General features: G+C 35.7%; 1 protein-coding gene across 1 annotated transcript; it reads left to right on the forward strand.

The window, feature by feature from the left end:
- On the forward strand, positions 1-26,615 carry LOC128672503 (synaptic vesicle glycoprotein 2B-like). Its single transcript, XM_053749701.2, has 12 exons — positions 1-297; positions 9,298-9,351; positions 19,070-19,231; positions 19,524-19,668; positions 20,418-20,557; positions 20,990-21,237; positions 21,862-22,061; positions 22,854-22,998; positions 23,534-23,657; positions 24,894-25,053; positions 26,111-26,238; positions 26,501-26,615. Exons 1-12 carry the CDS (start codon positions 282-284, stop codon positions 26,557-26,559), a joined length of 1,581 nt encoding a protein of 526 aa, XP_053605676.1. The 5' UTR covers positions 1-281; the 3' UTR covers positions 26,560-26,615.
- Positions 26,616-26,910: the final 295 nt, after the last annotated feature.

Consider the following 26,910-nt stretch of genomic DNA (forward strand, 5'->3'; position numbering starts at 1 on the left):
GACGATAGCCCAATGAAATCCGTCAAAGACAAACTCAGTATAGTATTGGCATCCGCTGCGGACAGACGTGCCAATGCCGCCGACGCATCGCACCAGAGTTAAATTAAAGTAATCACATATTCGTTCAAAATAATAAAAAAAAACAAATGGGATAAAGAAATCGTCAAAGACTTTTCTGAACTTTTCAAATTTAATCTGTGGTTTTTAAAGACACTTGGAATTTACGTGTGATATTAGTATTAAGTTAGTTTTTTTTAGTGTTGTGACTTTTTGTGTTTGAAATGGAAGAACGCGGAGGTAAATAAAATTTTTGTTTATTTTCGAATTATTTTTTTTATATGGTGTTTTGTTTTTATCACGGGGTGTACAGTGCCTCTGGTTTATAACAAAAACACAAGACCGTTACTTTGTTACATGTTCTTTCATATAATACGCAACGGGATTCTTACCATGCTTAAAATATCTATTTAAAAAGTTATTGTGGCATAGACATGATATTCTTAAATATCTGATCATGAAAATATTTCATAAAATATAAGAAGACCTGTTGCGCGACATGATTACAACTTCTAACACAAAATAAGAATATATAAACAAGTACATAATTTAAAAAAAAATTTCATACATATATTTTGATTTATATGAAACTATGTGATAAAGTTTATGTAAGATTTTTTTCTGCCAATCATTTAGGAAGAATCCATACGATTGTACGAGTCAGCGGTGAAAATTATTAAATTACGATCATTTTACGACATTCGCAAGATACGAATTAAATGGCAAGTGTATATGTGATGTCTTTTTTTTATTGTTTCTATTCGTGACATAGTTTATGAGCGTGATATGGCCGGGTAGGCACGTGATATCAAGACACAAATAGAAAAAATGTTACGAGAGCTTCGGGAAATGTTGATAAGCGACTTGTTTCTTAGTTGATTTTTATTTTGTTTTATTTTATTTAAACTTATATCACATTATGGTAGAAAATGGAGACTAAGCAGTCTGCATCTTCAGGATATTTTGAGTGTACGATCTAATTTGAAGATCAGAAAAATATTATTAAAGAGATGCGCTGGTACTTTGTTGTTTATTTAGTGCCAAATATATTTTCTAACAAAAAAAAATAATTTGTGACCTAACTACATTAATTTTTGCTTTGTTCATTATGAAATTTAGAATTGTATCCTATGTATTAACAAACTTAACATAAAATTATATAAAGCGTATAGTTTCCACGATAGTCAGTCAGTCGATGTGATTTCAAATTTGATTTTGAAATTTCCACTTTTATTTACCAGGTGTCTGACCTGTCATGACCTTCAGAATCTTTGACGTAAGAATATGATTCTGCGGTGTTTATTTTTTTAAGGAGACACGTCTATTTCTCACGTTAGTTTTAATCAAATCAATATATTATTTTGATTGTTTGAAATAGTAAGGGACGGTCTATGCCCAGCTGTGGGACACATAACACGCTATTAAAATAGAGTTAAACGGCTGACGATTCACAATTTATCAAATTCATATTCAAAATGTTCGTTGCCATTTTTATCAAGTAGTGTTTGCGATGAGATTGACTAACAGCTAGAGTGGGATCTATAATGCATTGATATTCTAACGTTTATTTGTTTATCGTACAAAGTCGAACCCTTGGCATTCGCGGAGGCAAGATATTCTGGCTCGAGGGCGTGGCGATGGCGGCGTGACGCTTGTAACATATGATGTTTAGCGTCACATTATCTTGTAAATAATCATTAATACGTTTTACATTGATTATAAAATAATAGCTGCGTCACGAATTATATTAAACTCGTGCTTCGAAAGGCACGTTGGTCCCAACGGCGGTGGTTGGTTGGTTGTGTTTGCAGTCACAGAAACTCGCTAATCCGCAATGGGCACGCGTGGTGGGTCATAACCCAAGCTTTATCCATCAGTAAAGAAGGTCTGTGCCCCAGCAGTGGGGACGTTTAAATGGCTGCATGATAATGAAAAAAATAAAAATAATATAAATTCTGTTTCTCATATACGCGTGTTTCTGGTTGTGTTTGAAGCTGTTACATCTCGAGGCCGCAGTCAGTGTGAAATACAGACAGTGATTTTACAATCGGCCGCTAGTGACACCCTTTGTGTGAATTCTATTGTTACCTATCAATAAGTAAGTTTAGATAATACTAATAGAATCATCAACGTTAGTAATTTGTTTGTAGATAGATTAAATAAAATTAAAATTAAGCAATTCTCTTTGCTTCGAGGTTGGGTGGGTCTACGGCGTAGACCGCTACGACGCAGCCGTAGTCCTGCTACATGATGACGTCATGTTGTATATAGTTATTTTATGTGTTTTTAAATTGATACGCTTATGTCCACAGGAATTGGAATATTATAGCTTTGCAAACCCCCATGTGTAGTAGGTATGTAGCATTTCAAAAGTATACTTTAATTAAAGCAATGAAATAAATTTTAAATAATAAATATTACTAAATCCTTATAGGTAATTCGTAGCTTTGCTCCTGTGGGAATTTTGGGGAAAACATGTATACTATCTATTATTCCAGGTTATATTCTACCCGTGTACAAAATTTCATAACAATCCGTCCAGTAGATTTTGCCTGAAAGAGTTACAAACAATTTCTAATGTTGGTAGAACAGGGAAAGACTATTTGAGATAGTATATAATACAATAGACATAATCAGTATATATTTTGTGGGTCAGTAAACCATTATCGCCTTACTCAACGTCTGGACAGCAGCGGACAGACTGACATTGAACAAATACGTGTGTAAACACCCTATTGTAGATAAGCCATTGTTTTTTTGTTTTAAATTCCATTGCAAAAAAATATCATTGGTGAAAATCAATCAAAAATAAATTATTTTATTTACACTTTTTCACGTGTAAACATCAAATACTATAATTATAATTCTCTAAACTATGAACAACTACTAGCTAGGTATATACATACGATGGTGTACAAAACTGGCTGTATTCTGCGGTTTTGCTCTCCAAAGTAAACTTTTATCGCTCATGATCGTAAATCATTGTTATCATATTCATAGAAAATTTGAAATGTTCTATTTAATACAATGTACATATAAATGACAAAATTTGCATCGCCTTCGATTGGAGTAGTATGTTCTTTTCAGACCCACGAATATAAAAAGTTTTCTTTATAAAAGTAAATATAAAAGTATGTGTACTTTTTAAAATTTTGTATAATTATGATTCTACTAGACCATTCACCCCCAGTTGCAGTCCCATCAGGAGTCTCTTTTTGAAAACGAATAAATTTGACCTCGTGTATTTGACTATATCCAGACCAAAGTTCAAAAAATATATAAATAAAATAAATATATTAGGACAAATCACACAGATTGAGCTAGCCCCAAATTAAGTGCGAGACTTGTGTTATGGGATACTAACTCAATGATACTATATTTTACAACAAATACATATATAGATAAACATCCAATATCCGGGCCAATCAGAAAAAGATCATTTTCCACCGTGACCCGACCGGGGATCGAACCCGGGACCTCTCGGTTCAGAGGCAAGCACTTTACCACTGCGCCACCGAGGTCGTCAAATATTGATCGAGTAAACATGATAATTAAAAGGTAAATTTTTTGTGCACTGTGATTTTACGACCGGCAGCCTGCCCGAAACTTTTAGAGCATACTCTAAAATATCGTGTTATTATTTATTTTATTATTAAACTATTATTTCTATTCTCACAACTATAAATAATTTTAAAACATAAAAAAACGAATGACCAATAAGACAATTAAGTTCAACATAATAAAGCCCAAAGCTTAGCCGAAAGCCCGCTGGAGCTTGAAAGCTAATTGTGTGAAAGCTTTCGCGGCGCACCCTCTAATCGCAGCAGTAGCTGCCAAGGTGAACGCCGTCGTCAGTTATCTACAGTTCTGTATCTTGACCAACTTTCAAATAGAGAGTGTAGTGACGAAAGTAATTTCAACATGGAATTTGTAGTCGATCTTGCTGGTCTAAAAATAACAGAAAAACATTTGACAGCTGCTTCTCATCCTTCTCATTCCGAGCTGATTATAAGAGTCGATTCAAGGCATTCATTATTATTATTAAATTATCATGACATGAATAATGGGACATACAGAATCTGCCCCAAACGAGAGAAAGCAACGGATTACTGCACGGACATGATCGCATGAGGGAAAAGTTTTTTATTAGGTTTGTTATAAATTTTCAAGGATTTTTTCTACCGCTTTTTTTAGTAAATTATGGCAACTGAATCTAATAGAAAACTATATATTTTTCTAATAAAACCGATTCTAATTGTAATCAAAATTCGTAATCTTCTGTTATATTTTTTTAATTTTCGTTATTCATTATATAACATCGATAAAAGTGTAATGGGGAGGCTCGTGAGCGGGACTCGCTCCACTACTCAACATAGCTCTTCACTGATATATTTATATTTTTATCTGCGGAATATTGACGTCACTATCATTGTAATATCGACGCCACTTGTCATATCTGATAGTATTACAATTACAAGCTCATCTGCGGAGTATATCGGCCGGCGAAATTTGGTTTGCACTGGTGACCGTTGGATTTTGTGTCGATAAACTGGATGGGCGGGCAATTACTGAACAATGGTCTCGAGCGGATACAATCGATATGTATAATATAATCATTACCTAACTTTTTTGGCTATGATGTCAACTGGTTGGCTTGGTTTTGATGGGTTATGAGCAAAATAGGAATAAAATAGAGGTTTAGAACAATGCAGTAAATTATTTTATTTTCACAGAGCAAATCTACATACATTGTTGGCGACCATTTCTGAGAGAGAGAGAGAGAAAAACTATTTCTTTCTTCTTTACAACTGACAATGTCAGTAACATACAATGAGTGTTTAAACTAAACTAGGTATTATATCTAGTTTAGTTTAAACACTCTAACAGGTTTTGGCTGAAACTTATATTCTTTCTTTCCTTTTCTAGTGTTTAATTGCTAACACTGGTGTCAGATTTTATTCATCATCATCAGCCTACCCTTATCCCATTTTATGTGGGGTCGGTACAGTATGTAAGTTTCCTCCACTTCTCCCTGTCTGATGTTAACCGATCTGTTACTTCCCCTTCTTCGGCCTGTTCCTACTTCTTTTCTTTCTTGTAATTCATAAGGTAGGTTCATGTATATAATCCGTACTAATATTATAAAATTCGATGTCACTGATACTGCATTATCTGTGCATCATACAGGTGCAGTGAGCAGGTGGAAATGACTATGAATGGCAGATTCACAGACGATAATAGGCTAACAACTTTTTCTTTTTATTGATCTATGGACATCAAACACCAATCAGTCCATCATACAGCTAAACATGGCCTTCGAATTCGGCAACTCTTGGCTAGAACATGATACATTATCAATGAAACTATCAAAAAAGTTTTTCTAATAACAATATCACCCATGTTCGCCACAAAGACAACAGTCTATCACGAAAGCCAGTATCAGAGTTATAAATATCAAAATTAAAGTCCACAAATGTGAAGCTATGTATCAATTAGCTGAGACGGCTCCTCTGATCTGGGATCAGTTGATCAACACCAATCAACTCAATTGCGGCTGATTATATCTTGTGGTGGGAAAACTCGGAGGTTTCAATTGGTCTATTCTGGATTTGTCAAATTTGCTCCAGTTCAAACTGGTTTACATTTCCAATTAGACCAAGTAATGTCCGTGTCCAGCCCACGTAAAGAAAAAAAGCACATTAATGTCTATCCTCATTGAAAAACATCAGGTTTTCGACTGGCCTATTTTGGATTTGTAACGTTTGATCCAGTTTTAACTACACATTGAACAAAGACAATTTCAGCATATGAATTTCATTATAAAAAAAGAGCAAATTCAAGTATTAGTTCAAACGAAAATGAGGAATCATATATTTCCATTGGTTTATTCTAGATATGTCAGGTTTCATCTGGTTTTAAGTGGTTTATCAATGTTAAGAAAGTTAGCAGTAAAGGAAAGACACGATCTAGTTGGTTCCAGATTTTTTTGCTTTTGTCACATCTGTTCTATCGAGTTTATGAAACAGAACAAAATTTTATCACTTAGTTCGAATATTGTTTAAACAGTTATTCGAAAATAAAGTCCATTCTTCGTCATACCGCCAGTTGTCCAAGTCTGGAAGAAAACACATAGTTGCACATAAACACACACATTATTGTACATATCTTCAAAACCTTAACATTGTGTGTGATCCGACATCTACTTAACCAGTTTTTTTATATATATTCATGTGTCCCACTGCTGGACAAATACCTCTTCTATCTGTCTGTCATATATTCCTGCCTTGAGCCATTTATGGTTGGCGATAATCTGATCATGCTGAAATTTTTCAAATTAGCCTATTGCAATTGTGGATAATGTACCTTTCTAATGGTGAAAGAATTTTTGAAATCGGTTCGGTATTTTCGGAGATTACCCGCCTCAAACATACAAACTCACAAACGCTTACCTCTTTATAATAATAGTATAGATAGGCCGGTCTTTCCAAATAGATTTATTTAATAACTATACAATACAAAAGTTTGTATGATTAGATTAGGAATTACAACATTAATGTAAGTTTTTTTTATTGCGAAGAACTCTTAAACTGTAATTTAGAAGCAAGGTGACAATTCATTAAGTTCGCAACTAATATTATATAAAAATAGTGACTTCATAATATAATTTATAGCACAATTAATCTTCTCGCCAACGTGAACTCAAAGGCTTTATGACAGTCATCTGGGTTCAATGAACTTTCAATGCTGAGCCACTGCTGAAAGAATTTCAATGAACTGAATTCCATAATTCAGACTCCATGAGCTAAGTCGAGACTAATGATTGAAGCTCAGTTCTTATGCATACTAGATATATTATTATATTGCATATTAGAAATACACACACTTAACGAGTGATTTATATACGATAGCGGCCCATACCGTACATATTAAATTATACTATCTATTGGTAGAAACCGCATGAAAATTCGTACAGTCGTTTAGTTTATCGCAGATAGACAGACAGACGCGGCAGAGGACATTGTTTTATAATATGTAAGAATAAGTATTACAATAACTTTACTATAAACACACAATACATATTTCTGCGGGCCAGACCGGTTTTATTAGTTGGAATCATAATTCTGAAACAATGTCCGGTTGCTAACGCAACCTGTATGAGAATACCCATTGTTCTTGAATGATTTTTACAGTATGACTGTATCCCTATGTATTTCTAAATTCCTAAATTAACAGACCGACACGATGCCTATCGCGCTTCGTTCACTTTCCTATAATTTCAAGCTAATTTTTGTATTCTATGTACCGCATGTAAATATGTATGACTTCATATCTTTTTATCATTATTTTCATTATTTATTTCAGCTTTATAACATAAAAATACGATCAGTAAAAGTTAAAAGTATTATCTGTTGGTAACAATGTAATACTTGCAATACTACATTATTAGTAAGTTGGTCACACTGTTTTTATATTGGTTGGCGGCCATGTTTTTTTTTTTTGTTAACTCTCTCTGCATTGCTGTCTTTGTGTGTGTAGGTTGTTTTGAGAGAAATAAAACTCCATTTCATTTATTAAAACCTTCTTGTTTTACTTATAATTCATCATTATCTAACAGTCAGCCTTTGGGTCGTCATACAGAGAATACTACCTATGTATTATTTTTATGATGTTAGTAATACATATTAGTTTTGTAATAAAAAAAATAATGTATTTTTTTTTATTTCTACACCCTCGCTAACATGTTAATTGCACAATATTTTTTTATTCTTATGCGGTACATGTTTTTGCAAATAAGTGAATTTTGAATTGTGATCAACAATTTCTTTGATTAAGTACGTTTAATTAAGCCAGTGTTTATCACCAGCAACCTAATACCAGCTTAAAATCTTAAACTTAGGTACTGGGCTGGTATATGAAGTGTTAACATTTTATTGAGCTTAATTGTGTCTTTTTGGCAAGAAATATTGATAAACGTTATCCATCTGTCACAAAGGTCAAGATCTTATTTTATAGCTCACGATTTCTTTTATTAGAAAAATTTATTGTTTCCTAGTATATTAACCATGCTTTTCTTTTGCGTCGCAACGGTAGGTAGGTGAAGTTTATAACTGTTGCGAAACGATGTTATGTGGGTATTTGTTCATATCAAAACGTGTAGATCTTGCCATTGAACTTCCATTGATACAAACAGTAACTTATTAAATTTTTCTTATCATCATATTATCTTAGCATATTTTTTAAATTTTTCTTTAATTTTTATTTAATTCCAAAATGTATTTCATGTTGTAAAATCTCTGTCTGTTATTCGCTTTTGTAACAAAGAAAAAGGGAATGGATTTTGATGCGGTTTTTGTTATAGATAGTGTGATGCTTGTGGAAGATTTAGATGTATAATTTATTATGGTTTTACCGGCGAAGCCGGGTCGGGCCTAGTCATCTGTAAAGCGAACCGATTAGTGACACGTATACAAATAATTATGAATAAAGATTATACTTATCTATTTTTCTATGTAAATATAGTTACCTACCTACCTATGACGTCAAATTGGCATGATTTTCTAAATCTAATCTCATTTGCATCATAGCATTGATTGACTGTTAATCTGATTCTGTTTAGTCTATTTTCTGGACTTCAAAAGTATTCAAGTATTCAATTCGTTCATTGTTATTTAGCATGAATGTTATTTAGCAAGTAATATATTAACTTCTAGTACATACAATTTTTATAAATGTGAGTCCCTCAGTCTATCACAATTTTGATCGATTATAATAAAATTTTGGCCCCGCGTTACGACCTGCTACGGTTTTCTGAGTCGAGTGGGGAAAGCGTGGAAAAAAAGGAAGATACATTTTACCACAGGCGAAGACACGGGCATCAACTAGTACTTTTTAAATTTGACGGCAAGGTTTAATTTTTGAACGACCATTTTGAATCAACCGCATCAACGAATGTAATAAGACTATGCGGCCAGTATTAATGACAACTTGACTGACAGGCTATTTTTTTAAATGTTGTCTACATTTAATTTAAAAAAAAAGACAAACTGTAAAAGTATTTATGCGCTACTGGCCACTTACAGAAAAAAAGTACTTTTTTAGCAGAATTCTATATGATATCAAATAATATGTTATGATGATGATCGGATGATAGTGACATTCCGCTACAAGTCCAACGTTCACACGTTTCCTCTCTCTGTTGGCACAGACAGACATTCACAGTTATTTATATTCTGTTGGCAGATATCAAGGAGCGGGTACAGAGGGCGCCCTTCGAGACCGCGCTGCATCACGCCGGTGAGTGCGCCATAGAAGGCGATATTTTTTATTGATTTTATTGTAGTTTTATCAAAGGGATATAAAAATCTCTCTTGAGTTCAGTGTACTGGCTTCTCTCTCTTCTATATTTGCATACGCAAAAATGAGATGATGAGAGTGACCGAAGACACGTTCGAGTAGAATCCTGCAACTCAAATTTGAAGCAAATATCTCTAACAGAATGAGCTTAAAGTTTCTATACACGTCTTACTCAAGGGTTACAATCATTAAATAATAACATTTACCTAATTTATCACCAAAAGATTAAATGAAACGAAGTGAGGTTCATCTATATACCTGCATGAAAGTCAAGACCTGCGTGTCTAGATTCCAGGTGTATCAGCGGTGACCTAGACCGCGGCATGGGCGCGCCGTCACAGCCCAAACACACTGACAACCTTCGTTATAACTCTATTCTTCGTTATAATTCGTTTTTATCTAAGTATTTCTGTAATTACCAGCGGAAACCTATAATTGGCTTCCTGTAACCCATTGATATATATCTCGTTTTAAGAATGCAAGCTGTTGGTTCTCCTTGGTTGAACATGTTAAAATATATAAAAAATAAATTGATAAAAACTTAACAGAATTAGCTAGAATCATTTCAGGCATAAAATTCTCTTGCGTTCTTCGTATATTTATTTTCTACTCAATCAAACTATAACAGGCATTTGGAGTTCTTTTGATGCTCTATGCATTCTAGAGGTTCTTTCATGCTAATTAAGCCTGAACATACGAATAAATTATTTTTAAAATACAGTGAAAACTGTCTACAGCTGTTTTTCGTTATAAACATAGATTTGTTTACGTCTACACAGTCTGTTATCTTCTTAGAACTTTGGGGAATTTGGAAATTCTTGAAAATTCGTCAAAACACATTTGAGATATTGACCCATATTTTAGATTCCTATCACTTTTTTGTGTACTGTCTTCTATTCTATATACAATAAAAGGTATTATAATTATGGTGTTATATCTGTGTGTGAAATTATAACTTGAAACTTTAAAATGTTTTCACTGGTAGGAAAATTCCATCCCTGAAAGTGAGTGTAAATGAAAATTGAAATTCAAGAGGCGATTTTTATGAAACAAAATCCTAATTCGAATTGCTGTATTCGTAGTTAGATTGTTCTTACTACAGGTAGACGATAGGTATTTTCACATTAAAATATATTTCATTTGCAGTAAGTTTCCTATTCTATATTAGAAAAAAATGTAAGACACAATAATGACCCCTTCTGGCATGATAGAAATAGTAAGCCCTTCAGCAGTGGTCGTTCCGAAATGCCAGTAGTTTGTAGCTTGCGAGAATTTACTATTTGATATAAAAATTGACGTGAAAAAGTGCCTGTGAAGTTCCAATTTCTGAATGGATGATTTGAATTTTAATTTCGTGAGAAACACCTAAGTAATTTCAATGGATATGTTCACAATTCCGCTCAACAATGATCTTGGATGTTATTGCTATATTGTTTACATGAGTTATTTAAGAAAAACAACAGGACATGCATCATTGGCGACGTAAAGGGGATGAGAGTCAACATTTTATTCATCATATTTTCTTGTCCGCAGCTTCTGCTGCAAAATGTATTTAATTTCTGTCTCATTTCTGCCTTACAGATAGAAATTTGAAAAAGTGACTCGTTTAGCATACTAAATTTTATCGTAATCGGTTCAGTGGTTTAGCTGCGTATGTAACAGACATACTTTTGTATTTATGACGTCATAGTGTACAATAATAGTTTCTTCGTCATTTGAATTATCTGTATAATTTCAACTTAATTATTATTATTATTTTTAAATTAAAATAATATCCAAACCCTGCTGTATTTTATTATTATCGAGTTTACCAAAATATACCTATGTAAACAAATAACGTATTCATAAATTTCAATAGTACTTTTCCATTTCGTTATTGTTAAATTTGCTTTCTAGGTCAGGTTTGTTAACTAACACGTGAAAATAATAATACATTGTAAAAGTGCCTAAATTTTGATTAGCGCAAGGGTTCTTGCTAACTAATACACACATAGAATGAGAAACTGTAATGAAATGACAACAATCGATATAGTAACACCATTGCGGAAAGTTCCGTCTTCCTTGAAGCAGTCGTTTAATTTGACGACCAGAGTTATAGCTATTTCAGTGTTAGAACAATGACAATAACCTTAATCTCTGTTTGATCTCTGATGGGCTTTCGTCTGGGGGTATAAATAGATACGACTGCGCAAGACTGGCTCGGGAAACAAAGCGAAGATCATTGTCAACACGACTAAGGAAGATTTCGACAGAAGCAAAAATGAAATTATGTTTTTTTTATTGATTTGGGGAAAATATAGAAAACTAACTTTTGCCCGCGGTTCGCCCGCGTAAATTTCCCACGGGAACAGATATTATAAAGGTACCCTATATCCTTCTACATACTTCAAACTGTATGCAAAATTTCAAGAAGATTGTTTGAGTAAATAGGGTGTGAAGAGGTAACTTATAGTCGCATTTATAATATTAGGTGGGATAATCGGAAAAGGACACCAATTTAAGGGATACATTCCCACGAAAAATCCAAGGGTGACTTGCACCAGTCAACTTTGATGTGAATTGCGCGCCGCTGACGTTTAGACAAGATAAGGTGTACTTTGCCTTTTCCCCTGCGACAAAAATCACTCATATTATTGATTTCCTCATCAAAAGTCTATTTATTTTTACTTAGTACAGTTTACATACACTAGTCAAAACGTATATAAAATTTCATAAAGTTAGATTAATTAATTATCATGTGATTAATTGGATGTGTAGAATAAGAAACCCGACAATCTCATTAAGGACTGAAACCACGTTTTAACAGGCTTTAGTTGATTCTCTTCACATTATATTTCATTTCTTAATGATTAAAAATAAAAATGGTTACAGTAGTCAATTAAGTAATTAATAATATACAAGAATATTGATTGGTACTAAATTTCTCGTAAAAGGTATAAAATAAACTAAAATAAATATGAAAATTATTTCACACTATTGTTAATCCACAGAGTAAAAGAAATATTTACTAATATATTTCAAACAGCCAAGTTATAAGACTTTGCAAGTGATTTATTGTTTTATGTATTGTTTTTTTGCCAATGTTAATAGTTTGCATTACCATTTCGCCAACACTAACTGAGATTCGATTACCTAATGTTCATCAATAAACTTATGAGTACGTACAAACAATGAATCTTGAATACATAACATCCCTTTTTTGAGCAGTGGAGTAAAAAGGGCAGTCCTTGCATACCTACCCGCGACCTTTGCCGCGCCCTGTTAACAGAAAGCCATCAGGGGATTACTGGTGGCATTGACTCTCATTACCCCCTACTCCCCCCCACCCCCTTCCACTAATCGCCCCCACCAGGTATTTATAGTGCTCGTTATGTCCGCAAGATGATTGAATTAGATACTTGTTGTTTTTTAACCCCCTGACGACAACCTGACTGTCCGTGCGGCGTCGTCAGCGAAACGGCTGAACCAATTTTTATCTAGTTTTATTTATTTGAAAGATAGTTTACTCGAGAGTGTTGTAGCTAAGTTTGTAAAATGTATTTTCGGCTATTTGGAAACTGTTAGCTTTTTTCTACTTAGTAGATGAGAGAATGCAAGCAACTTCGGAGTCTTGTTGTCAAACCCAATACTGGGTTTCACAACTTTATTTCCTCTTCGTCACTTGTTCTTGTATTTTTATATTTGATTCGAACGTTATTAATATTCAGAAGTGGGATCCAATGATGACAAATATGTCTCAATGCATTGAATAAATAATGCAAACCAGTGCTAGTCATTTAGGTATCAATTCAGCCCTTCCCGTAATACCAGGAAATCGTGAAACTATGCGGTGCACGCGGGAAAATGCAATGAACTGGTATTCCCTGGACTGGCTGTCGTTAGATGGTATCAATAGTAATTATGGGGTGACTGGGGCTGAATAAAACTAGGGATGTTTTGTTCTTTTTTCAGCAGTAGAAACTAATGAATGCAATGCATTCAAACAAACCATATCCAGACTCGTTCGACACGTCGAATTAATCACGCGGGCACGTACACAGACAGACATACACTATACTTCTCTGCGCTTTCTCAGTGCTGGTTCCATGTAAATAACAATCAGGGTTCCGCGTTGGTCAAAATAATTTATTTGTTTCCTCTATATGTTGTCCTAATGCCTAACTAAAATAGGTTAACTCGATAGGACATTGTAAAAGGCTGTCGAAGGACAAATATACATATTGAGCAACTTGAGCTCTCTCGAGGTTACTGGAAGTACTATATAATCTGTGCCTAGGTCAAAAAGACAACGTTCTTTCCGTCAGGTGACGGTTGTCATCTAAAACATAATTCTCCAAAAGTCTAAAAACTTTGTCAAATCTGTTTAGTATCTTTATTACCGGATCATGTCCCTGGTTACATAAAATCATTGGTTGTGGTGCGTCGACGTCTAGGATTTGCTTAAAAATTAACATTCGTAATTCGGTTGTGATTTTAGTCAACCAAGATTATTTGTTTCGCTGACTCTGGGAGTCGGAGCCACAGCCCCGAACGAAACAGAGGATATGAGAGAGACAGAGAGTGCACGGAACCTTGAAAACAATGTTATTAATCAGTGTTGTTTTAGCGAAATAACAAAAGATTGCAGACACCATTAAAATGTCCCGTCAGATGTTGTTTGTGTATGAACGCACGAAAATTGAATTGAAATTGAATTTTTGTTTATTTCTAACATGTATGTACTATTTACTAATTTGAAATTATCTTTATGTTTTTAAGATACCGAAAAGGGAACAAAACAATATATTTACATTCAGGGCACAGGGAAGAAACAATAAACTGTTTCTAATCAATACTTCTTATCGAATGTGTTATTGCTTACCATGTGTCAGATTTTATTCAAGTCGCCTAAAGGCATCTAACATGACTTAATACAACTTAACCAAGAGGTGATCTATAAAAACTACTACAATGAATCTGATTGGTATACAAACTAATGTAGCACGAGCAGGATTCAAACCTAAATCAACTTCATATTATCTTGTCAACCAATCCTCTTGAAATTTGCAAAGCACGGAGAAGGACCTTCCAACCCGGAAAAACCACTTTTCCTGTGAGAAGTTCACACGGGTGGTGGCGGTGTCGCTAAGTAAGCTAGTTAAACATAAAATAAATCTAGCTATATTAATTAGTAGGCTACTTGGAGCTGAAATTATGATTATATTGTTAGAGGCAACAAGTGTTTGTCAACAAGCCAGACTTGGACATCGGCCAAAAGTCGTCTGTCAGCTCGCTGTTGATGGAAAATCTGGTCCGATCCGGTAGCCACCTGAAAATTTGTACATGTTAACGTTTAAAAAAGATAGATTTTTGGTAATTAGTAATTTCAGTAATGTATTTCTTTAAGCAAAAGCATGTAACTAATTCTCTCATTACAACGTTAATATTTCGAAGTTGACAATCACGGAAAATATTTATCTGTGGTCCGGTTCATTCTGGATTGTATGACGAACAAAATATGAATTTGTAGATAGACGTTTCTTCTCACTAGCAATGGCATCAAAATGCTTTATGCTTTGTTCTCATAGCACACACGTTAGTTTTTATAAAAAAACTGCTACTGCAGTATTTTTTAAAACAAAATAGTTTATAGTATCGTAAAATAGATACTGTCAATAGCATGTCAATTATATAAATAAATAAATATATTAACAAATCACACAGATTGAGATAGCCCCAAAGTAAGTTCGAGACTTTGTGTTATTCGATACTAACTCAACGATACTATATTTTATAACAAATACATATATACGAGTATATATATAAACCAAGACTCGGGTCAATCAGAAAAAGATCATTTCCATCATGAGCCTACCGGGTATCGAACCCGGGACCTCTCGGTTCAGTGGCAAGAACTTTACAACTGCGCCACCGAGGAAATATCGGGAATTAAGGCGGTAATAGCGGTAAATTTGGAATAAGTTTTCTTTAAGTTTATGTGTGTTGTTGACTGTACACTTATATTTATCCATTATTTTATTGTTAATGTCCATTATTTTATTGTTAATGTCCATTATTTTATTGTGAATGGCAGCAGGTTCGTTGTCTTAATATAATAATATTAAGACAACGAACCTGCTGCCATTGAAAATTTTGAAAATTATAACAATAAAAAAAAATAACAATAAAATAATGGATAAAAATAGGTGTACAGTCAACAACACACATAAACTTAAAGAAAACTTATTCCAAATTAACTAAACTTATTCCAATTTAAATTATTGAACAACGCGGGGCTTTACAGATGTACAGCTTCAATGATCAAAAATAAAAAAAATATTTTTATCTTTCGCGTACGACCACGTAAGCAGGTCGGAATGTAATAAAAAGATATATATGCTAACCATTTTGCGAAGTTAGGTTTTTTTTATTGAAGAATTTTCTGCGCGATTCGCTCGATTTGATGTCACGTAAAATTAGAATTGGCTAAATAGGACGCAGTCAGAAGAAAGATCACGCGCTCGGATTATTACCTGAGGATGATCTTAAAGACATATCACTAGGACAGTTACTGCAATTCTGCAAAGGTAGATTTATAGAGTAACCTGCACTATAAAAAGCGGTCTCGGGGAATGGGTGAAATTATCCGAAATGGAAATACCGCTCCCCCTCTGGTGATGGCGCCGATGATGACGATGAGTGCTTGCACTGATGTCCCCAACCAGAAAATAATAAAAAAGGGATTTTACGGTTGCTCTATTGGATTTATCGATTGAAGAGGAAGATTTAGGCAAGTGGTTGTAATAAAACCGTAAATTTCCAACACGATACGCATTAATAAGTACCAAGCAGTCATAAACACGTTTATACCTCATGATAGCCCAAATTTTATCGCACTTGGCGTCAATCATAAACAGAATTTAATGTGTCTGATTTACGAGCCTCATCTGGCGTCATCACCTGATGGTAGTCTCCTAAGTTAAAACTAAATAATTAGATAATAATTTAAATTAAATCTTGAAGAAAAGATTCACCCCATCACCTTGATAGTTGACGCTCAACTTTTTCACGTAACCGTTCTCCTGCACTGCACTATACTATAAATAAAATTCCCTCAGCGGTGAAAAAAGCAGTGGTGACCTGTGAACCGAAAGGTCCCAAGTTCGCGTCCTGTTTGTACCGTATAAGTTTGTATATTAATCTGACTTAGGCCACCACTTACATCAGTTGAAAGAATTATAAGCATCATGATTGACGACATCAAACGACGACTTCTTGTGTGAATGCACATCTATCATTTATTTACTTTATGTCACCCGAATAAGTATTCAAAATTGCAGTTGGTTAAGTTAGGACCAACTTTAAGACAGTATCCTCTAGCTAAATTAAAAAGATTGTAAAAAATATATTGCTGCATTACGACACTGCATCTATTTCTGTATGCACGTGCGTGTGTTTTGATTGGGCAGACTTCGGACCGACATACGGACGCAGCGTATTGTTATTGATCTACAATGGTTAGATTGGTAGCAATTATATGCAAGATTTATAGATTTTTCTTGCTGCGTTCGATCTTTTTCTTTCAATCATGTAATGTTTGCCTATTGTTGTGATTTTAGCTTCGATTATCATAGGAATATCTTGTTTGATTTGAACTTGTTTCATATAATCTACGAGTATGAATTGATTGTTGATTGTCAAGACAATCTTTATTTATCTACATTTTTACCAGTAATTTGATTGGCCAACACAAACAGATGCTCACATCCACAAATGTCTATTAATTGTTGTTATATTATTATAGTTTTTCGGAAGATAAATGTTGTGTAATTTGAGCCGTGGTCTTCATCCAGTTCTTTTTACCAACTGCACAACAGGAAAAACAGTTTAGACATTGTTTTTCTTTCTGTCTCAGACCTGTATGGAAGTAATTATATTATATCTATTTCAAACGCGTTTCTTGAGCACACTAGGTTTCGGCTGAAAATCTGTGCTAGGCATTTTTGCCTAGCGTACAAACACACACATACAAACATAATAATTTCACGGTTTAGTGTAAACCGTTACCTAAAACACCTAGACCTCAAGTTTTTCTATATGATTATGTTTGTATGTGTGTGTGTTCACAATAAAGTCTATTTTATTATATTATTCTTAGCTCTATACTACCTACTATGCTATGGTCTGTTGTGGGACTGTGGTACAGCTTATATTGTAAGCCACATATTGTTTATTGTGGTAAGTATAGGTTGTGAACGCGGGGTGCCGTCGCCCGTCCCTCCGGCGCCTAGCAATTAATTCTGTATAGATTTTCATAGCCAAGCGCCTTTGGTCTGTTCTTTACTGACCAGTAAACTGTTTGCATAATATGTGTATATTATGAATCTTAAAATTTGGTTTTGAACAATTATTCTTCTTCTTTGCGACATTACGCTACGCATTTTTTTTTACTCGGCAAATCATATTTATGAACACCAAGAAGTTTTAAATTATTGATTTGCTTCTTGTTAACTTCTGAACTTCACAAATTGGCAGTGACTTTTGAATAGTATTATTTAAATCTAGTCTAGACTTGGTATTAGACATGAATTTTACGACTACCGCCATCTGACTAATGTAGCTTATATGTAGGTGATAGTGGTAATAAGTAGAGGTGTTAATGGTCTATACAAAACTAGAAGCACCGCCGCCGGGTCGATCGTATGTAATATCTGACGATGTTTACCGGACGCAAGTGGTAATCTGTGAAAACTACCTAGTATAAGTCAGATTACTCGCTTAAAGATCTAGTCAACTATATATCCATTGATATATACCTATAATATATACCTATAATATAATTAGATAGGCTGTAATGTGTTCGCGTCACCACCCTCGGCGCCTGTCGATTAATTGAATGTGGCGTTTCGACGCTAAATCTAATTTGTGGACTCAGGCTAGGTTCTATCATTTTCTCTTGCTCTCTCTCGCTCTCGGTTAGGTCTTTAGGTCGGGTTAGGTTGCATTCTAGGCTGCAATACTAGAAGCAAGAAAAAAGAAGCCTAAAAATGTTGAAGTTTTGGCTCTGATTTTTTGACCGTCCGCCTGGCAGATGTCGCTCCCTTCCCTTCTTTTGGAATTCTATTGATGCTGTCAGCTGTAAAGACATTTAGATTTTAGTCGCTCTTACGACATCCATGGGAGTACCTAAATGTGGTCCCATTTCAGGGGCCAACCACATGGACTCGAGCTCGGTTGTCAGCTGATTATAGCGATAAACTATATAAGACTCGACAGGTTTTGGAAACAGTTTGAACATGTACATACTTTTTATACCAAAATGTACTTATCTAGGCTAAAATATATTATTGGTGTTTAGAAAGCCATTTATTGCATTATAATCATAACACGCGAGACGTGTGAACCAAAATACACGTGAAACCGCTCAGTTCTGAACGACTTGGCATTGAGATGACAATTTATATTTTATTGTTACGTAAATAAATCTATGACGCACGGGAATTGTTCGCAAATAATTATACACTGCGAGATCTGGACCAATGCTGTTTGGTATATAAATTACTGAAATGACTTCGTTTTATGTGCTTAGAATGCGTGCCTTTTGTACTTTGTCCAATATCTAATATTTCAAATAAATTTATGCCTATTTCGACTCGACTCAAATCTGCTTCATCTACAGGCTACGGCCTCTTCCAATGGCTACTGCTAATGGCGTGCGGCGCGGTGTACGCCGTCTGCGCGCTGAGCACGACCACGCTCAGCTTCGTGCTGCCGGCCGCCACCAACGACTTTAACCTCACCTCCAGCAACAAGGGCAGCCTCACTGCCACGCCACTCATCGGTGAGTCTCCTTCCCTTCTGGCGTTATCTAGGATGAAACAAAAACGATAAAGTTTGTAGCTGTAAAACAAGAAGAAATACACTTGAATCAGAAGAGGTGAATCTTATGGGAATATTGGATTAAAATATCAATCAGGAACAATATAGCTCTCTCTACTGATGAAAGAATTTATTCCCATATTACAAACACTCACTTTATAAAATACGTAGCGTAAATTAGGTGGTTCCTAGTCTACTTTACGTTCCATTTCTGTTAAAGATTTCTGTAATATTTTTTATCTGGTGTTTTCCAGGAATGTGTGTGGGCTCCTACTTCTGGGGCAACCTGGCGGATGCCCGGGGCCGCAAGAAGGCTATTATCGGAGCCCTGCTGCTTGACGCGTTAGCTGCGTTCCTCTCCAGCGTCATGCAGTCCTTTTCTGCCTTCCTGGCTTTCAGGTATCTTGATCTTTTTCATATTATGATCAGCTCGAAAGGGAATACTTTGAAACGCAACTGGCGGCAAAGGTAAAAGTCTTAACAGTAAATGTCGTCAATTTTAAACTTAAAGCTCTTTAGCTAAACGTTGTTATGTCATCAGATAACTTCATGATGATTTTCTGCCACTAGATGGCGGTAAGTAATCGTAAAAGTCATGTCAGATGCCTTTAGGAGACTTGAATAAAATCTGACAACAGTGTTAGCAATAACACACTCAATATGATTACTTATTTGAATTCCTTAGAAATATGTGATATGCATTATTTACTGTGGCTATTATATCAGAACATCGCTTTAGTAATACAGTCACAAATTGGCTACTTCTCAATTAGTCCAATCAAATACTTTTGTTCTAATATATAAAAAAAATAACTTGTATAATAGTAACGTATAAGTAACAGTAAATGAGTCAAAACGCATTCCTAATATACTTTAATGGGAATAAATAAAAAAAGTAAATTACGTAATTAATAAAACTGGTCAATAAAAGTGACATTTTAATTTGTATGTATGGTTATTTACCTTTATGTATTTATTTTTTACCCAGCCAAGTAGCCAATTGTGCTTAGTTATATATTTTCTGTGTAAATTGTGATGCTGTACAATAGAAAGATCATTTATTCATTCATTATTATCATTGACCAGATCGCGCCCCACATCTTCCAATCCCGACGTAACTATTCGTTGTAGACTTGTCCTTCTTGCAGGTTCTTCTCAGGGTTCGGTATAATCGGGGCCACCGGCCTCATCTTCCCGTACTTCGGGGACTTCCTCTCCCTCAGGCATCGCGACAAGATGCTGTGTCGACTGGAGGTGTTCTGGACTATCGGGACGATTTTACTGCCTGGTGGGTAATTGCTAACATTTTTGTCAAAACTTGAAATTGTTATAGAATAAATGAAATATAAATAAAATTATTAAGAAAATAATAAAAATATAAATTTTAAATGCAGTTTGTCTTCCTGATTACATTTTTTTTTCTATTTATATTAACCAAACCCCTATTGCACACCGCGCTTTGCATGTCTCTAGACTTGAGAATTTTTCTGTTTTTAAGTCTGAGCGTTGGAGCCCAAGCTTTCTTACTGTTTCTCTTTCACTTCACACAGTCTCTTTAGTATTCAGATCAGGTCCTTTTAACTATGTGCTACAATAAGTTTCAGAACCTGCTGATCGACACAAACAAAGAATCTACCCCTTATACACTTCTCTCTTTTAAAGGAAAATTTACGCGAAACTGGCAAACCTCAGTTAAAAACAAAACGATTAAACCTTCTAGGCATAGCCTACGGCATAATCCCGGGCGACTTGTTCAACTTCACATCAGAAGAAGCAGACTTCCAGTACACGTCGTGGCGGGTGTTCGTGGCAGCGTGCGGGATCCCCAGTCTGCTGGTGGTGCTGCTGTTGTTCCCGTTCCCGGAGAGCCCCCGCTACCTGTTACACGCGAACAGACCTGAGGCAGCGCTGGCCGCGTTGCAGAAGATCTTCGTCGTCAACACGAGGCTTAATGAAAAGGATTTCCCTGTAAGTTCCATAATTTGTCAGATGGCTTTGGGCGACATGAATAAGAATTGAGGCCAGTGTTAGCATTTAACACATTCTAAAAGATAGAAATATAGTTAAATTGAAAATTCTTTATTCGACTTCGAACGTTATACTTCTTGGCGTTAAAACTAAGTCGTATAATTTGTGATAACTTATATATATATACATGCAAGTAAAACAGGCAAGCAGCAGGCATGCCAGTCTGCAAACTCTGATTCATAAAAACTATACTTTTAAAGTAAAAATATGTTTTGTCACTTGCGCACTCTCCAATAATAATGTAGGTAGGTATGTTTTGGTTCGTTCTGTCAAAGTCAAAATTGACAAAACGTAACAAAACATAATTTAGCTTAAAGTTTGCTTTAACTTTTTTATAAATGAGAGTGTGTGCATTTCCGCAAGTAAAAAACACTGATGTAACATGCTATTGTAAAAAATAGAGATACTTAAGTTCTTTTGGGCCTTTCGTACTGATAGATTAAATAAACTTTCTTGTGGACTAAATAAAGTTTCAAGAACCGCGATGGTTGTGATTAGGCGACCATCGCGGTTCTTGAAACTTCGAAGTTGTCTTTCTGACTTTGTCTTTAACACGGTGTTCAGGTGGAGTCCATGATAAGCACAGGCGATGGCGAAGAAGAGGAAGTGGTGTCGGCAGACAACAACGGGAACGAGACCAAGACTCCGCTCACGTGGAAGAAGCGCTGGGAGGCGTTCTGGATCAGGAAGAAGATGCTCGTCAACCCGCCGTTTATCGGCTATCTCGCGTTGTGCTGCTTCGTCGATTTTGGTCTTATGTTCAGGTAAATTATGATTGTATTTATTTTCTCTTATATTTATATTGTTGTTATTATCTTGTTTAAGTAAATTAAGAGTCATAGTTATAAAATTCAATATTTCTATTTTTATTACTAACAAATAAATGCTGGTCTGGGAGCAAAATAAAAACATGGAATGTACCCGCTGGCTTCTTTTACGAATCTTTAATGTAAAAATTGTATATATTGTAACTAGCTGCGCCTCGGAGCTTTGCTCCCGTGGGAATTTCGGGATAAAAATTACCAAATTTCATAACAATCCTTCCAGTAGATTTCGCGTGATAGAGTAACAAATATATATCCTCACAAACTTTCACATTTATAACTTTAATAGCAGTTAGGATTAGGATTGAGCTTCTAAATTCGCCCTCTTAGTTTTGAATATACGTATAAGACCTACATATTTTGTCAATTGACATCGTTGGTCTTCACATACGCTTTGTAGTCGGCAAAATCAAAAATCAAAATCAAATCATTTATTCAGAAATTAGGCCTTCACAGGCACTTTTTCACATCTTATTCTAAATTAAATGATGTTTATCAAAGCTACAAACTACTAGCATTTCGGAACGCCCACTGCTGAGAAGAAATGCCGAAAGAAACTCATTCAAACAGTGTTGGTCCCTATATTATGCCAGAAGGGCTTACCATTTTTTAAATATAAATTTATGTTAGTTACGGCGGTTAGTTTTAGTAATTTGACGTCAATAAGTGATGTATATCATCCTAAATGAAATAGAGAATTTTGAATTAGAATTTATTCCTCCCCACGTCCAGTTACTACACCCTGATGATGTGGTTCCCGGAGCTGTTCGAGCGCTACAGCCAGTTCAGCGCCATCCGCAGCGGCGACGAGACCGCCAGCGTCTGCGAGGTCTCCTACAAGGTGGCGCAGAACCTCGGCAACATCACCACTGACATGGTATGGCTCTCTCTCTCTTCTTGTTTTGTTTTCCTTTTCACGTCTCTCTCTCTCTCTCTCTCTCGTTTTAGTTTGTAAGAAACTAGTAAGCCCTTCTGGCCATTAAATGTTATTCAAATGAATATCTTTTGGAATTTCTTCTCGGCAGTGGTCGTTCCGAAATGCCAGTACTTTGTAGCTTGTGAGAAATTACTATTTAATATAAAATTTTACGTGAAAAGTCTATTTATTTCAAAGGACATCCCTTCCAGTTATATTCATCTTCCATTATTGTTCGAGCATGACGTAAAAACTACTTGATGGAATTTGATGCAATTTTTACAGTTAGGTACATAGCGGATGATTTAACTTAAAATCTGACATATGTTTCATTGGAATACGTTGCGTAGAACCGCAGATATTGACAATAATAAAGTTATGAATGGACACGAAAAAATCAGGCGAAGCCGCGGGTAAATGCTGGTTTTCAAATAATTGGTAATGTCACAATCATGATTCAAACGAGTAGATTAATCTCCACATCTCCCTGTTGCAGTCGCTGCCGCCGGCGATAGACGACCAGGTGTACATCCACACGCTGGTGGTGGCGCTCAGCTGCCTGCCCACCGCGCTGGGGGTCGGCATCACCATCAACGTGGTGGGCAAGAAGCTCATGTTAGGTGAGTCTGACACTTACAGTCTCCATAGCTTCGTATGTCGTACGAGGTGACAAAGCCTTGGGAGCTGGTAGACAATAATTTTGGTCCGATACTTACAATCCGAATATAACTATAAGTGATGTCGTACGAAGTAACAAAGCCTTTGCAGTTGATTGATAATAACTTTCCAAGAAAAGTTCGAATCTTCAAGATTTTAAGATTTATTCTCTCGAGTCGCGTCGGGGCGTCACAGCCTCACACAGCCAAATAAAGAGCTTCAGTACGAGTACGCGTCTCCGAACAACCAGTCTGACCACGGCTGAGAGATGTGCTCTTAGAGAAATATGTGATTACATATCATATTATATTTGACAACCTCGGTGGCGCAGTGGTAAAGCCACTGAACCGAGAGGTCCCGGGTTCGATCCCCGGACGGGTCATGATGGAAAATGATCTTTTTCTGATTGGCCCGGGTCTTGGATGTTTATCTATATATGTATTTGTTATAAAATATAGTATCGTTGAGTTAGTATCCCATAACACAAGACTCGAACTTACTTTGGGGCTAGCTCAATCTGTGTGATTCGTCCTAATATTTTTATTTATTTATATCGATAACAATTTGTAGGTATATAAACTTGGTTTATATTGCAATTGAACCTATAGGTATCGATATATTAACATCTTGCTGCACCCCGGGGCCTCGCTCGCGTGGGAATTTTGGGATAAAAAGTACCCTATGTGTTATTCCAGATTATATTCTACCCGTGCACCAAATTTCATAACAATCGGTCCTGTAGATTTTACGTGAAAGAGTAACAAACATACACACATACATCCTCGCAAACCTTCGCATTTATAATATTACTCGTAGTAGGATTTCGGAAGTCTTCTTCGGAATGTCGGAAGAATTCTTCTTCTTTACGAAGAACAAAAATTCTTCTACTATACTTCAAATCAACTTGGGCAAAAATATTTTCTTTTGTTTGTATGTATGTTTGTAACGCGGTTGGTCCGATTTTGATGAAATTTACGTACGTTTGTACGATCTGTCAATAGAATTTTTAAGTGGGGCAAAACAATAGGTTAAGCCATTTTTGAAATGTTAAAAATCGCGTTCGAGGCAATCGCGCTATGGAGATTTTCACATGGCCATATTTTTTTCTCGATTTTGTAAAAAAATATTGTTTTTGCGAGGTAAGGTAGCGGCGAACAACTGGTTATATAAATATGTTGAAACCAGTGCAATGTTTCCAGTGATGATGCTGATCAGCTCGGGGCTGGCCGCGCTGGGCCTGAACCTGGTGCGCTCGGCGCTGCAGAACCTGGTGCTGTCGTGTGTGTTCGAGGCCATCGTCAGCTGCACCGAGGCTGTCCTCTTCTGCGTCATCTGCGAGATCTTCCCCACTAAAGTTGCGTGAGTATTCGAACTTGGTATACTAATCTTTCTTATGTATTTTATTTTTGTATATATTTTGACTATGTACTCTTATGTACTTTGTTAGATTACTAGAAAGAGAAAAAATATGTAAGAAACAATAATGGTAAGCGCTTCTGGCGTGAGAGGGACAAACACTGTTTAATGAGTTTCTTTCGGCATTTCTTTTTAGCAATGTTCGTCCCGAAATGCCAGTAGTTTGTAGGTTTTGAGAAATTACTATATAATATGAAATTTGACGTGGAAAAGTGTGAAGATCTAATTTCTGAATAAATGATTTGATAGCGGGGAATGAGAAAAAAACTAGAATCAACCAATTGATTCTCTTGTGCTGATCGTTTATGCGAGGGCAGGATTATTAACGGAAGATTTTCCTCATAGGCGATGGACAGTCACTATGTCAGAACTCTATTCTACAATTCCGATAAGCGCGCAGTTTAGCTAAATTAGATTATCACAACCCAGACTTGGCTCTTTGTACTTTATTGCATTCACGTGAAATAGTGCTGCTTTGATATCTATTGCTCGCGCCTCGGGGCTTCGCTTCCATGGGAATTTTGGTATAAATGGTTCCTATTTTATACCAAATTTCATAACAATTTGTCCAGTAAATAATGCATGAAAGAGTAACAAACATGCACATCCTCACAAACTTTCGCATAAATATCAGTAGGACAAAGAAAAACTTGCTAAAATGAACATATCAACGAACATGAACGATCTTGAGCGTGATTAACGCGGGAAGCATTTGTTACTAAATTTAATTTTTTTTATTAACAATATTAATTAATTAAACGTATTAATTTTATTTTAATCACAAAATAGAATTAACAATAAAAACACAAAATTATATTAATTTAAACTAAAATATATCTAACTTATAAATTAAAAATATCTTAAGAAGACCCCCTAGGCAAGGTGCCCATCACACAGGCAGCATTCCCGCGCTGAATTGCAATGGAGATTCGCTGTGCGAGAAAGAGAGCGTCACCTGTTTGTTGTCTTCCTCTGAATGACAAGTGTTGTTTGTTTGCAGCGCGACGGCGATGGCGGTGACGGTGATGTGCGGGCGCGTGGGCGCGATCGCGGGCAACGTGGTGTTCGGTGCGCTCGTCGACCGCCACTGCGTGGTCCCCATCTACATGTTCGGCTTCCTGCTCATCTGTCTGTATCGCTCTCTCTTTCTTTTTAACCCCAACAACAACAACTAGAACAAGTTTGACCGCTAAGTCTGTCTGTCTGTCTGTCTGTCCGTCCGTAGGTCCGTCCGTCCGTCCGTCTGTCTGTCTGTCTATATACAGTACATGGCATCGTAGCTCATCAACAGTCAGTATCGCTGTATGCTTCACAGGAGCCTTGACTATAAAAGTTTGTCCCTCTAGGTTTGGTGGTTTTTCTTAACGGTTTGTCCGTCTGTTTGTTTCAGCGAGCGGACTCCTGTGTATAATACTCCCGAAGAGCACGCGGCCAGAGCGGCCGCAGTGAAACGCAGCTAGTGTCATTTTTATATGGTTATCAATATTACATTAAGTATACGTATATTGTGGCTTTCATTTCACACCTGTCTTTTGATATAATCCCAAACCCAACTTCCGAAAGTAAGTTTGTTTATTTGTTTGTTTGTTACCAGTTCACACATTATCTACTCTACCAATCTTATCCCAACTAATATTATAAATGCGAAAGTAAGTCTTGAAATTTCGGATATATATATAACTAAGAGACACTTCATCCCGGAAAAATCTATTGTTCCCGTGGGATTTGCGAATTTGTTTTTAATAAAATGAAAATACACAACATGAAAACACTAGATGGCGCTGTGTGTGATGTTTTATT

This window comes from Plodia interpunctella, chromosome 9, assembly GCF_027563975.2.
Source record: "Plodia interpunctella isolate USDA-ARS_2022_Savannah chromosome 9, ilPloInte3.2, whole genome shotgun sequence".
In the NCBI taxonomy this organism is placed as follows: domain Eukaryota; kingdom Metazoa; phylum Arthropoda; class Insecta; order Lepidoptera; family Pyralidae; genus Plodia; species Plodia interpunctella.

Coding starts and splice junctions, on each gene's coding strand:
- LOC128672503 (XM_053749701.2), top strand. Junction 22,999..23,533: donor GCAACATCACCACTGACATG/GTATGGCTCTCT, acceptor TCCCTGTTGCAG/TCGCTGCCGCCGGCGATAGA. Junction 23,658..24,893: donor GGGCAAGAAGCTCATGTTAG/GTGAGTCTGACA, acceptor CAATGTTTCCAG/TGATGATGCTGATCAGCTCG.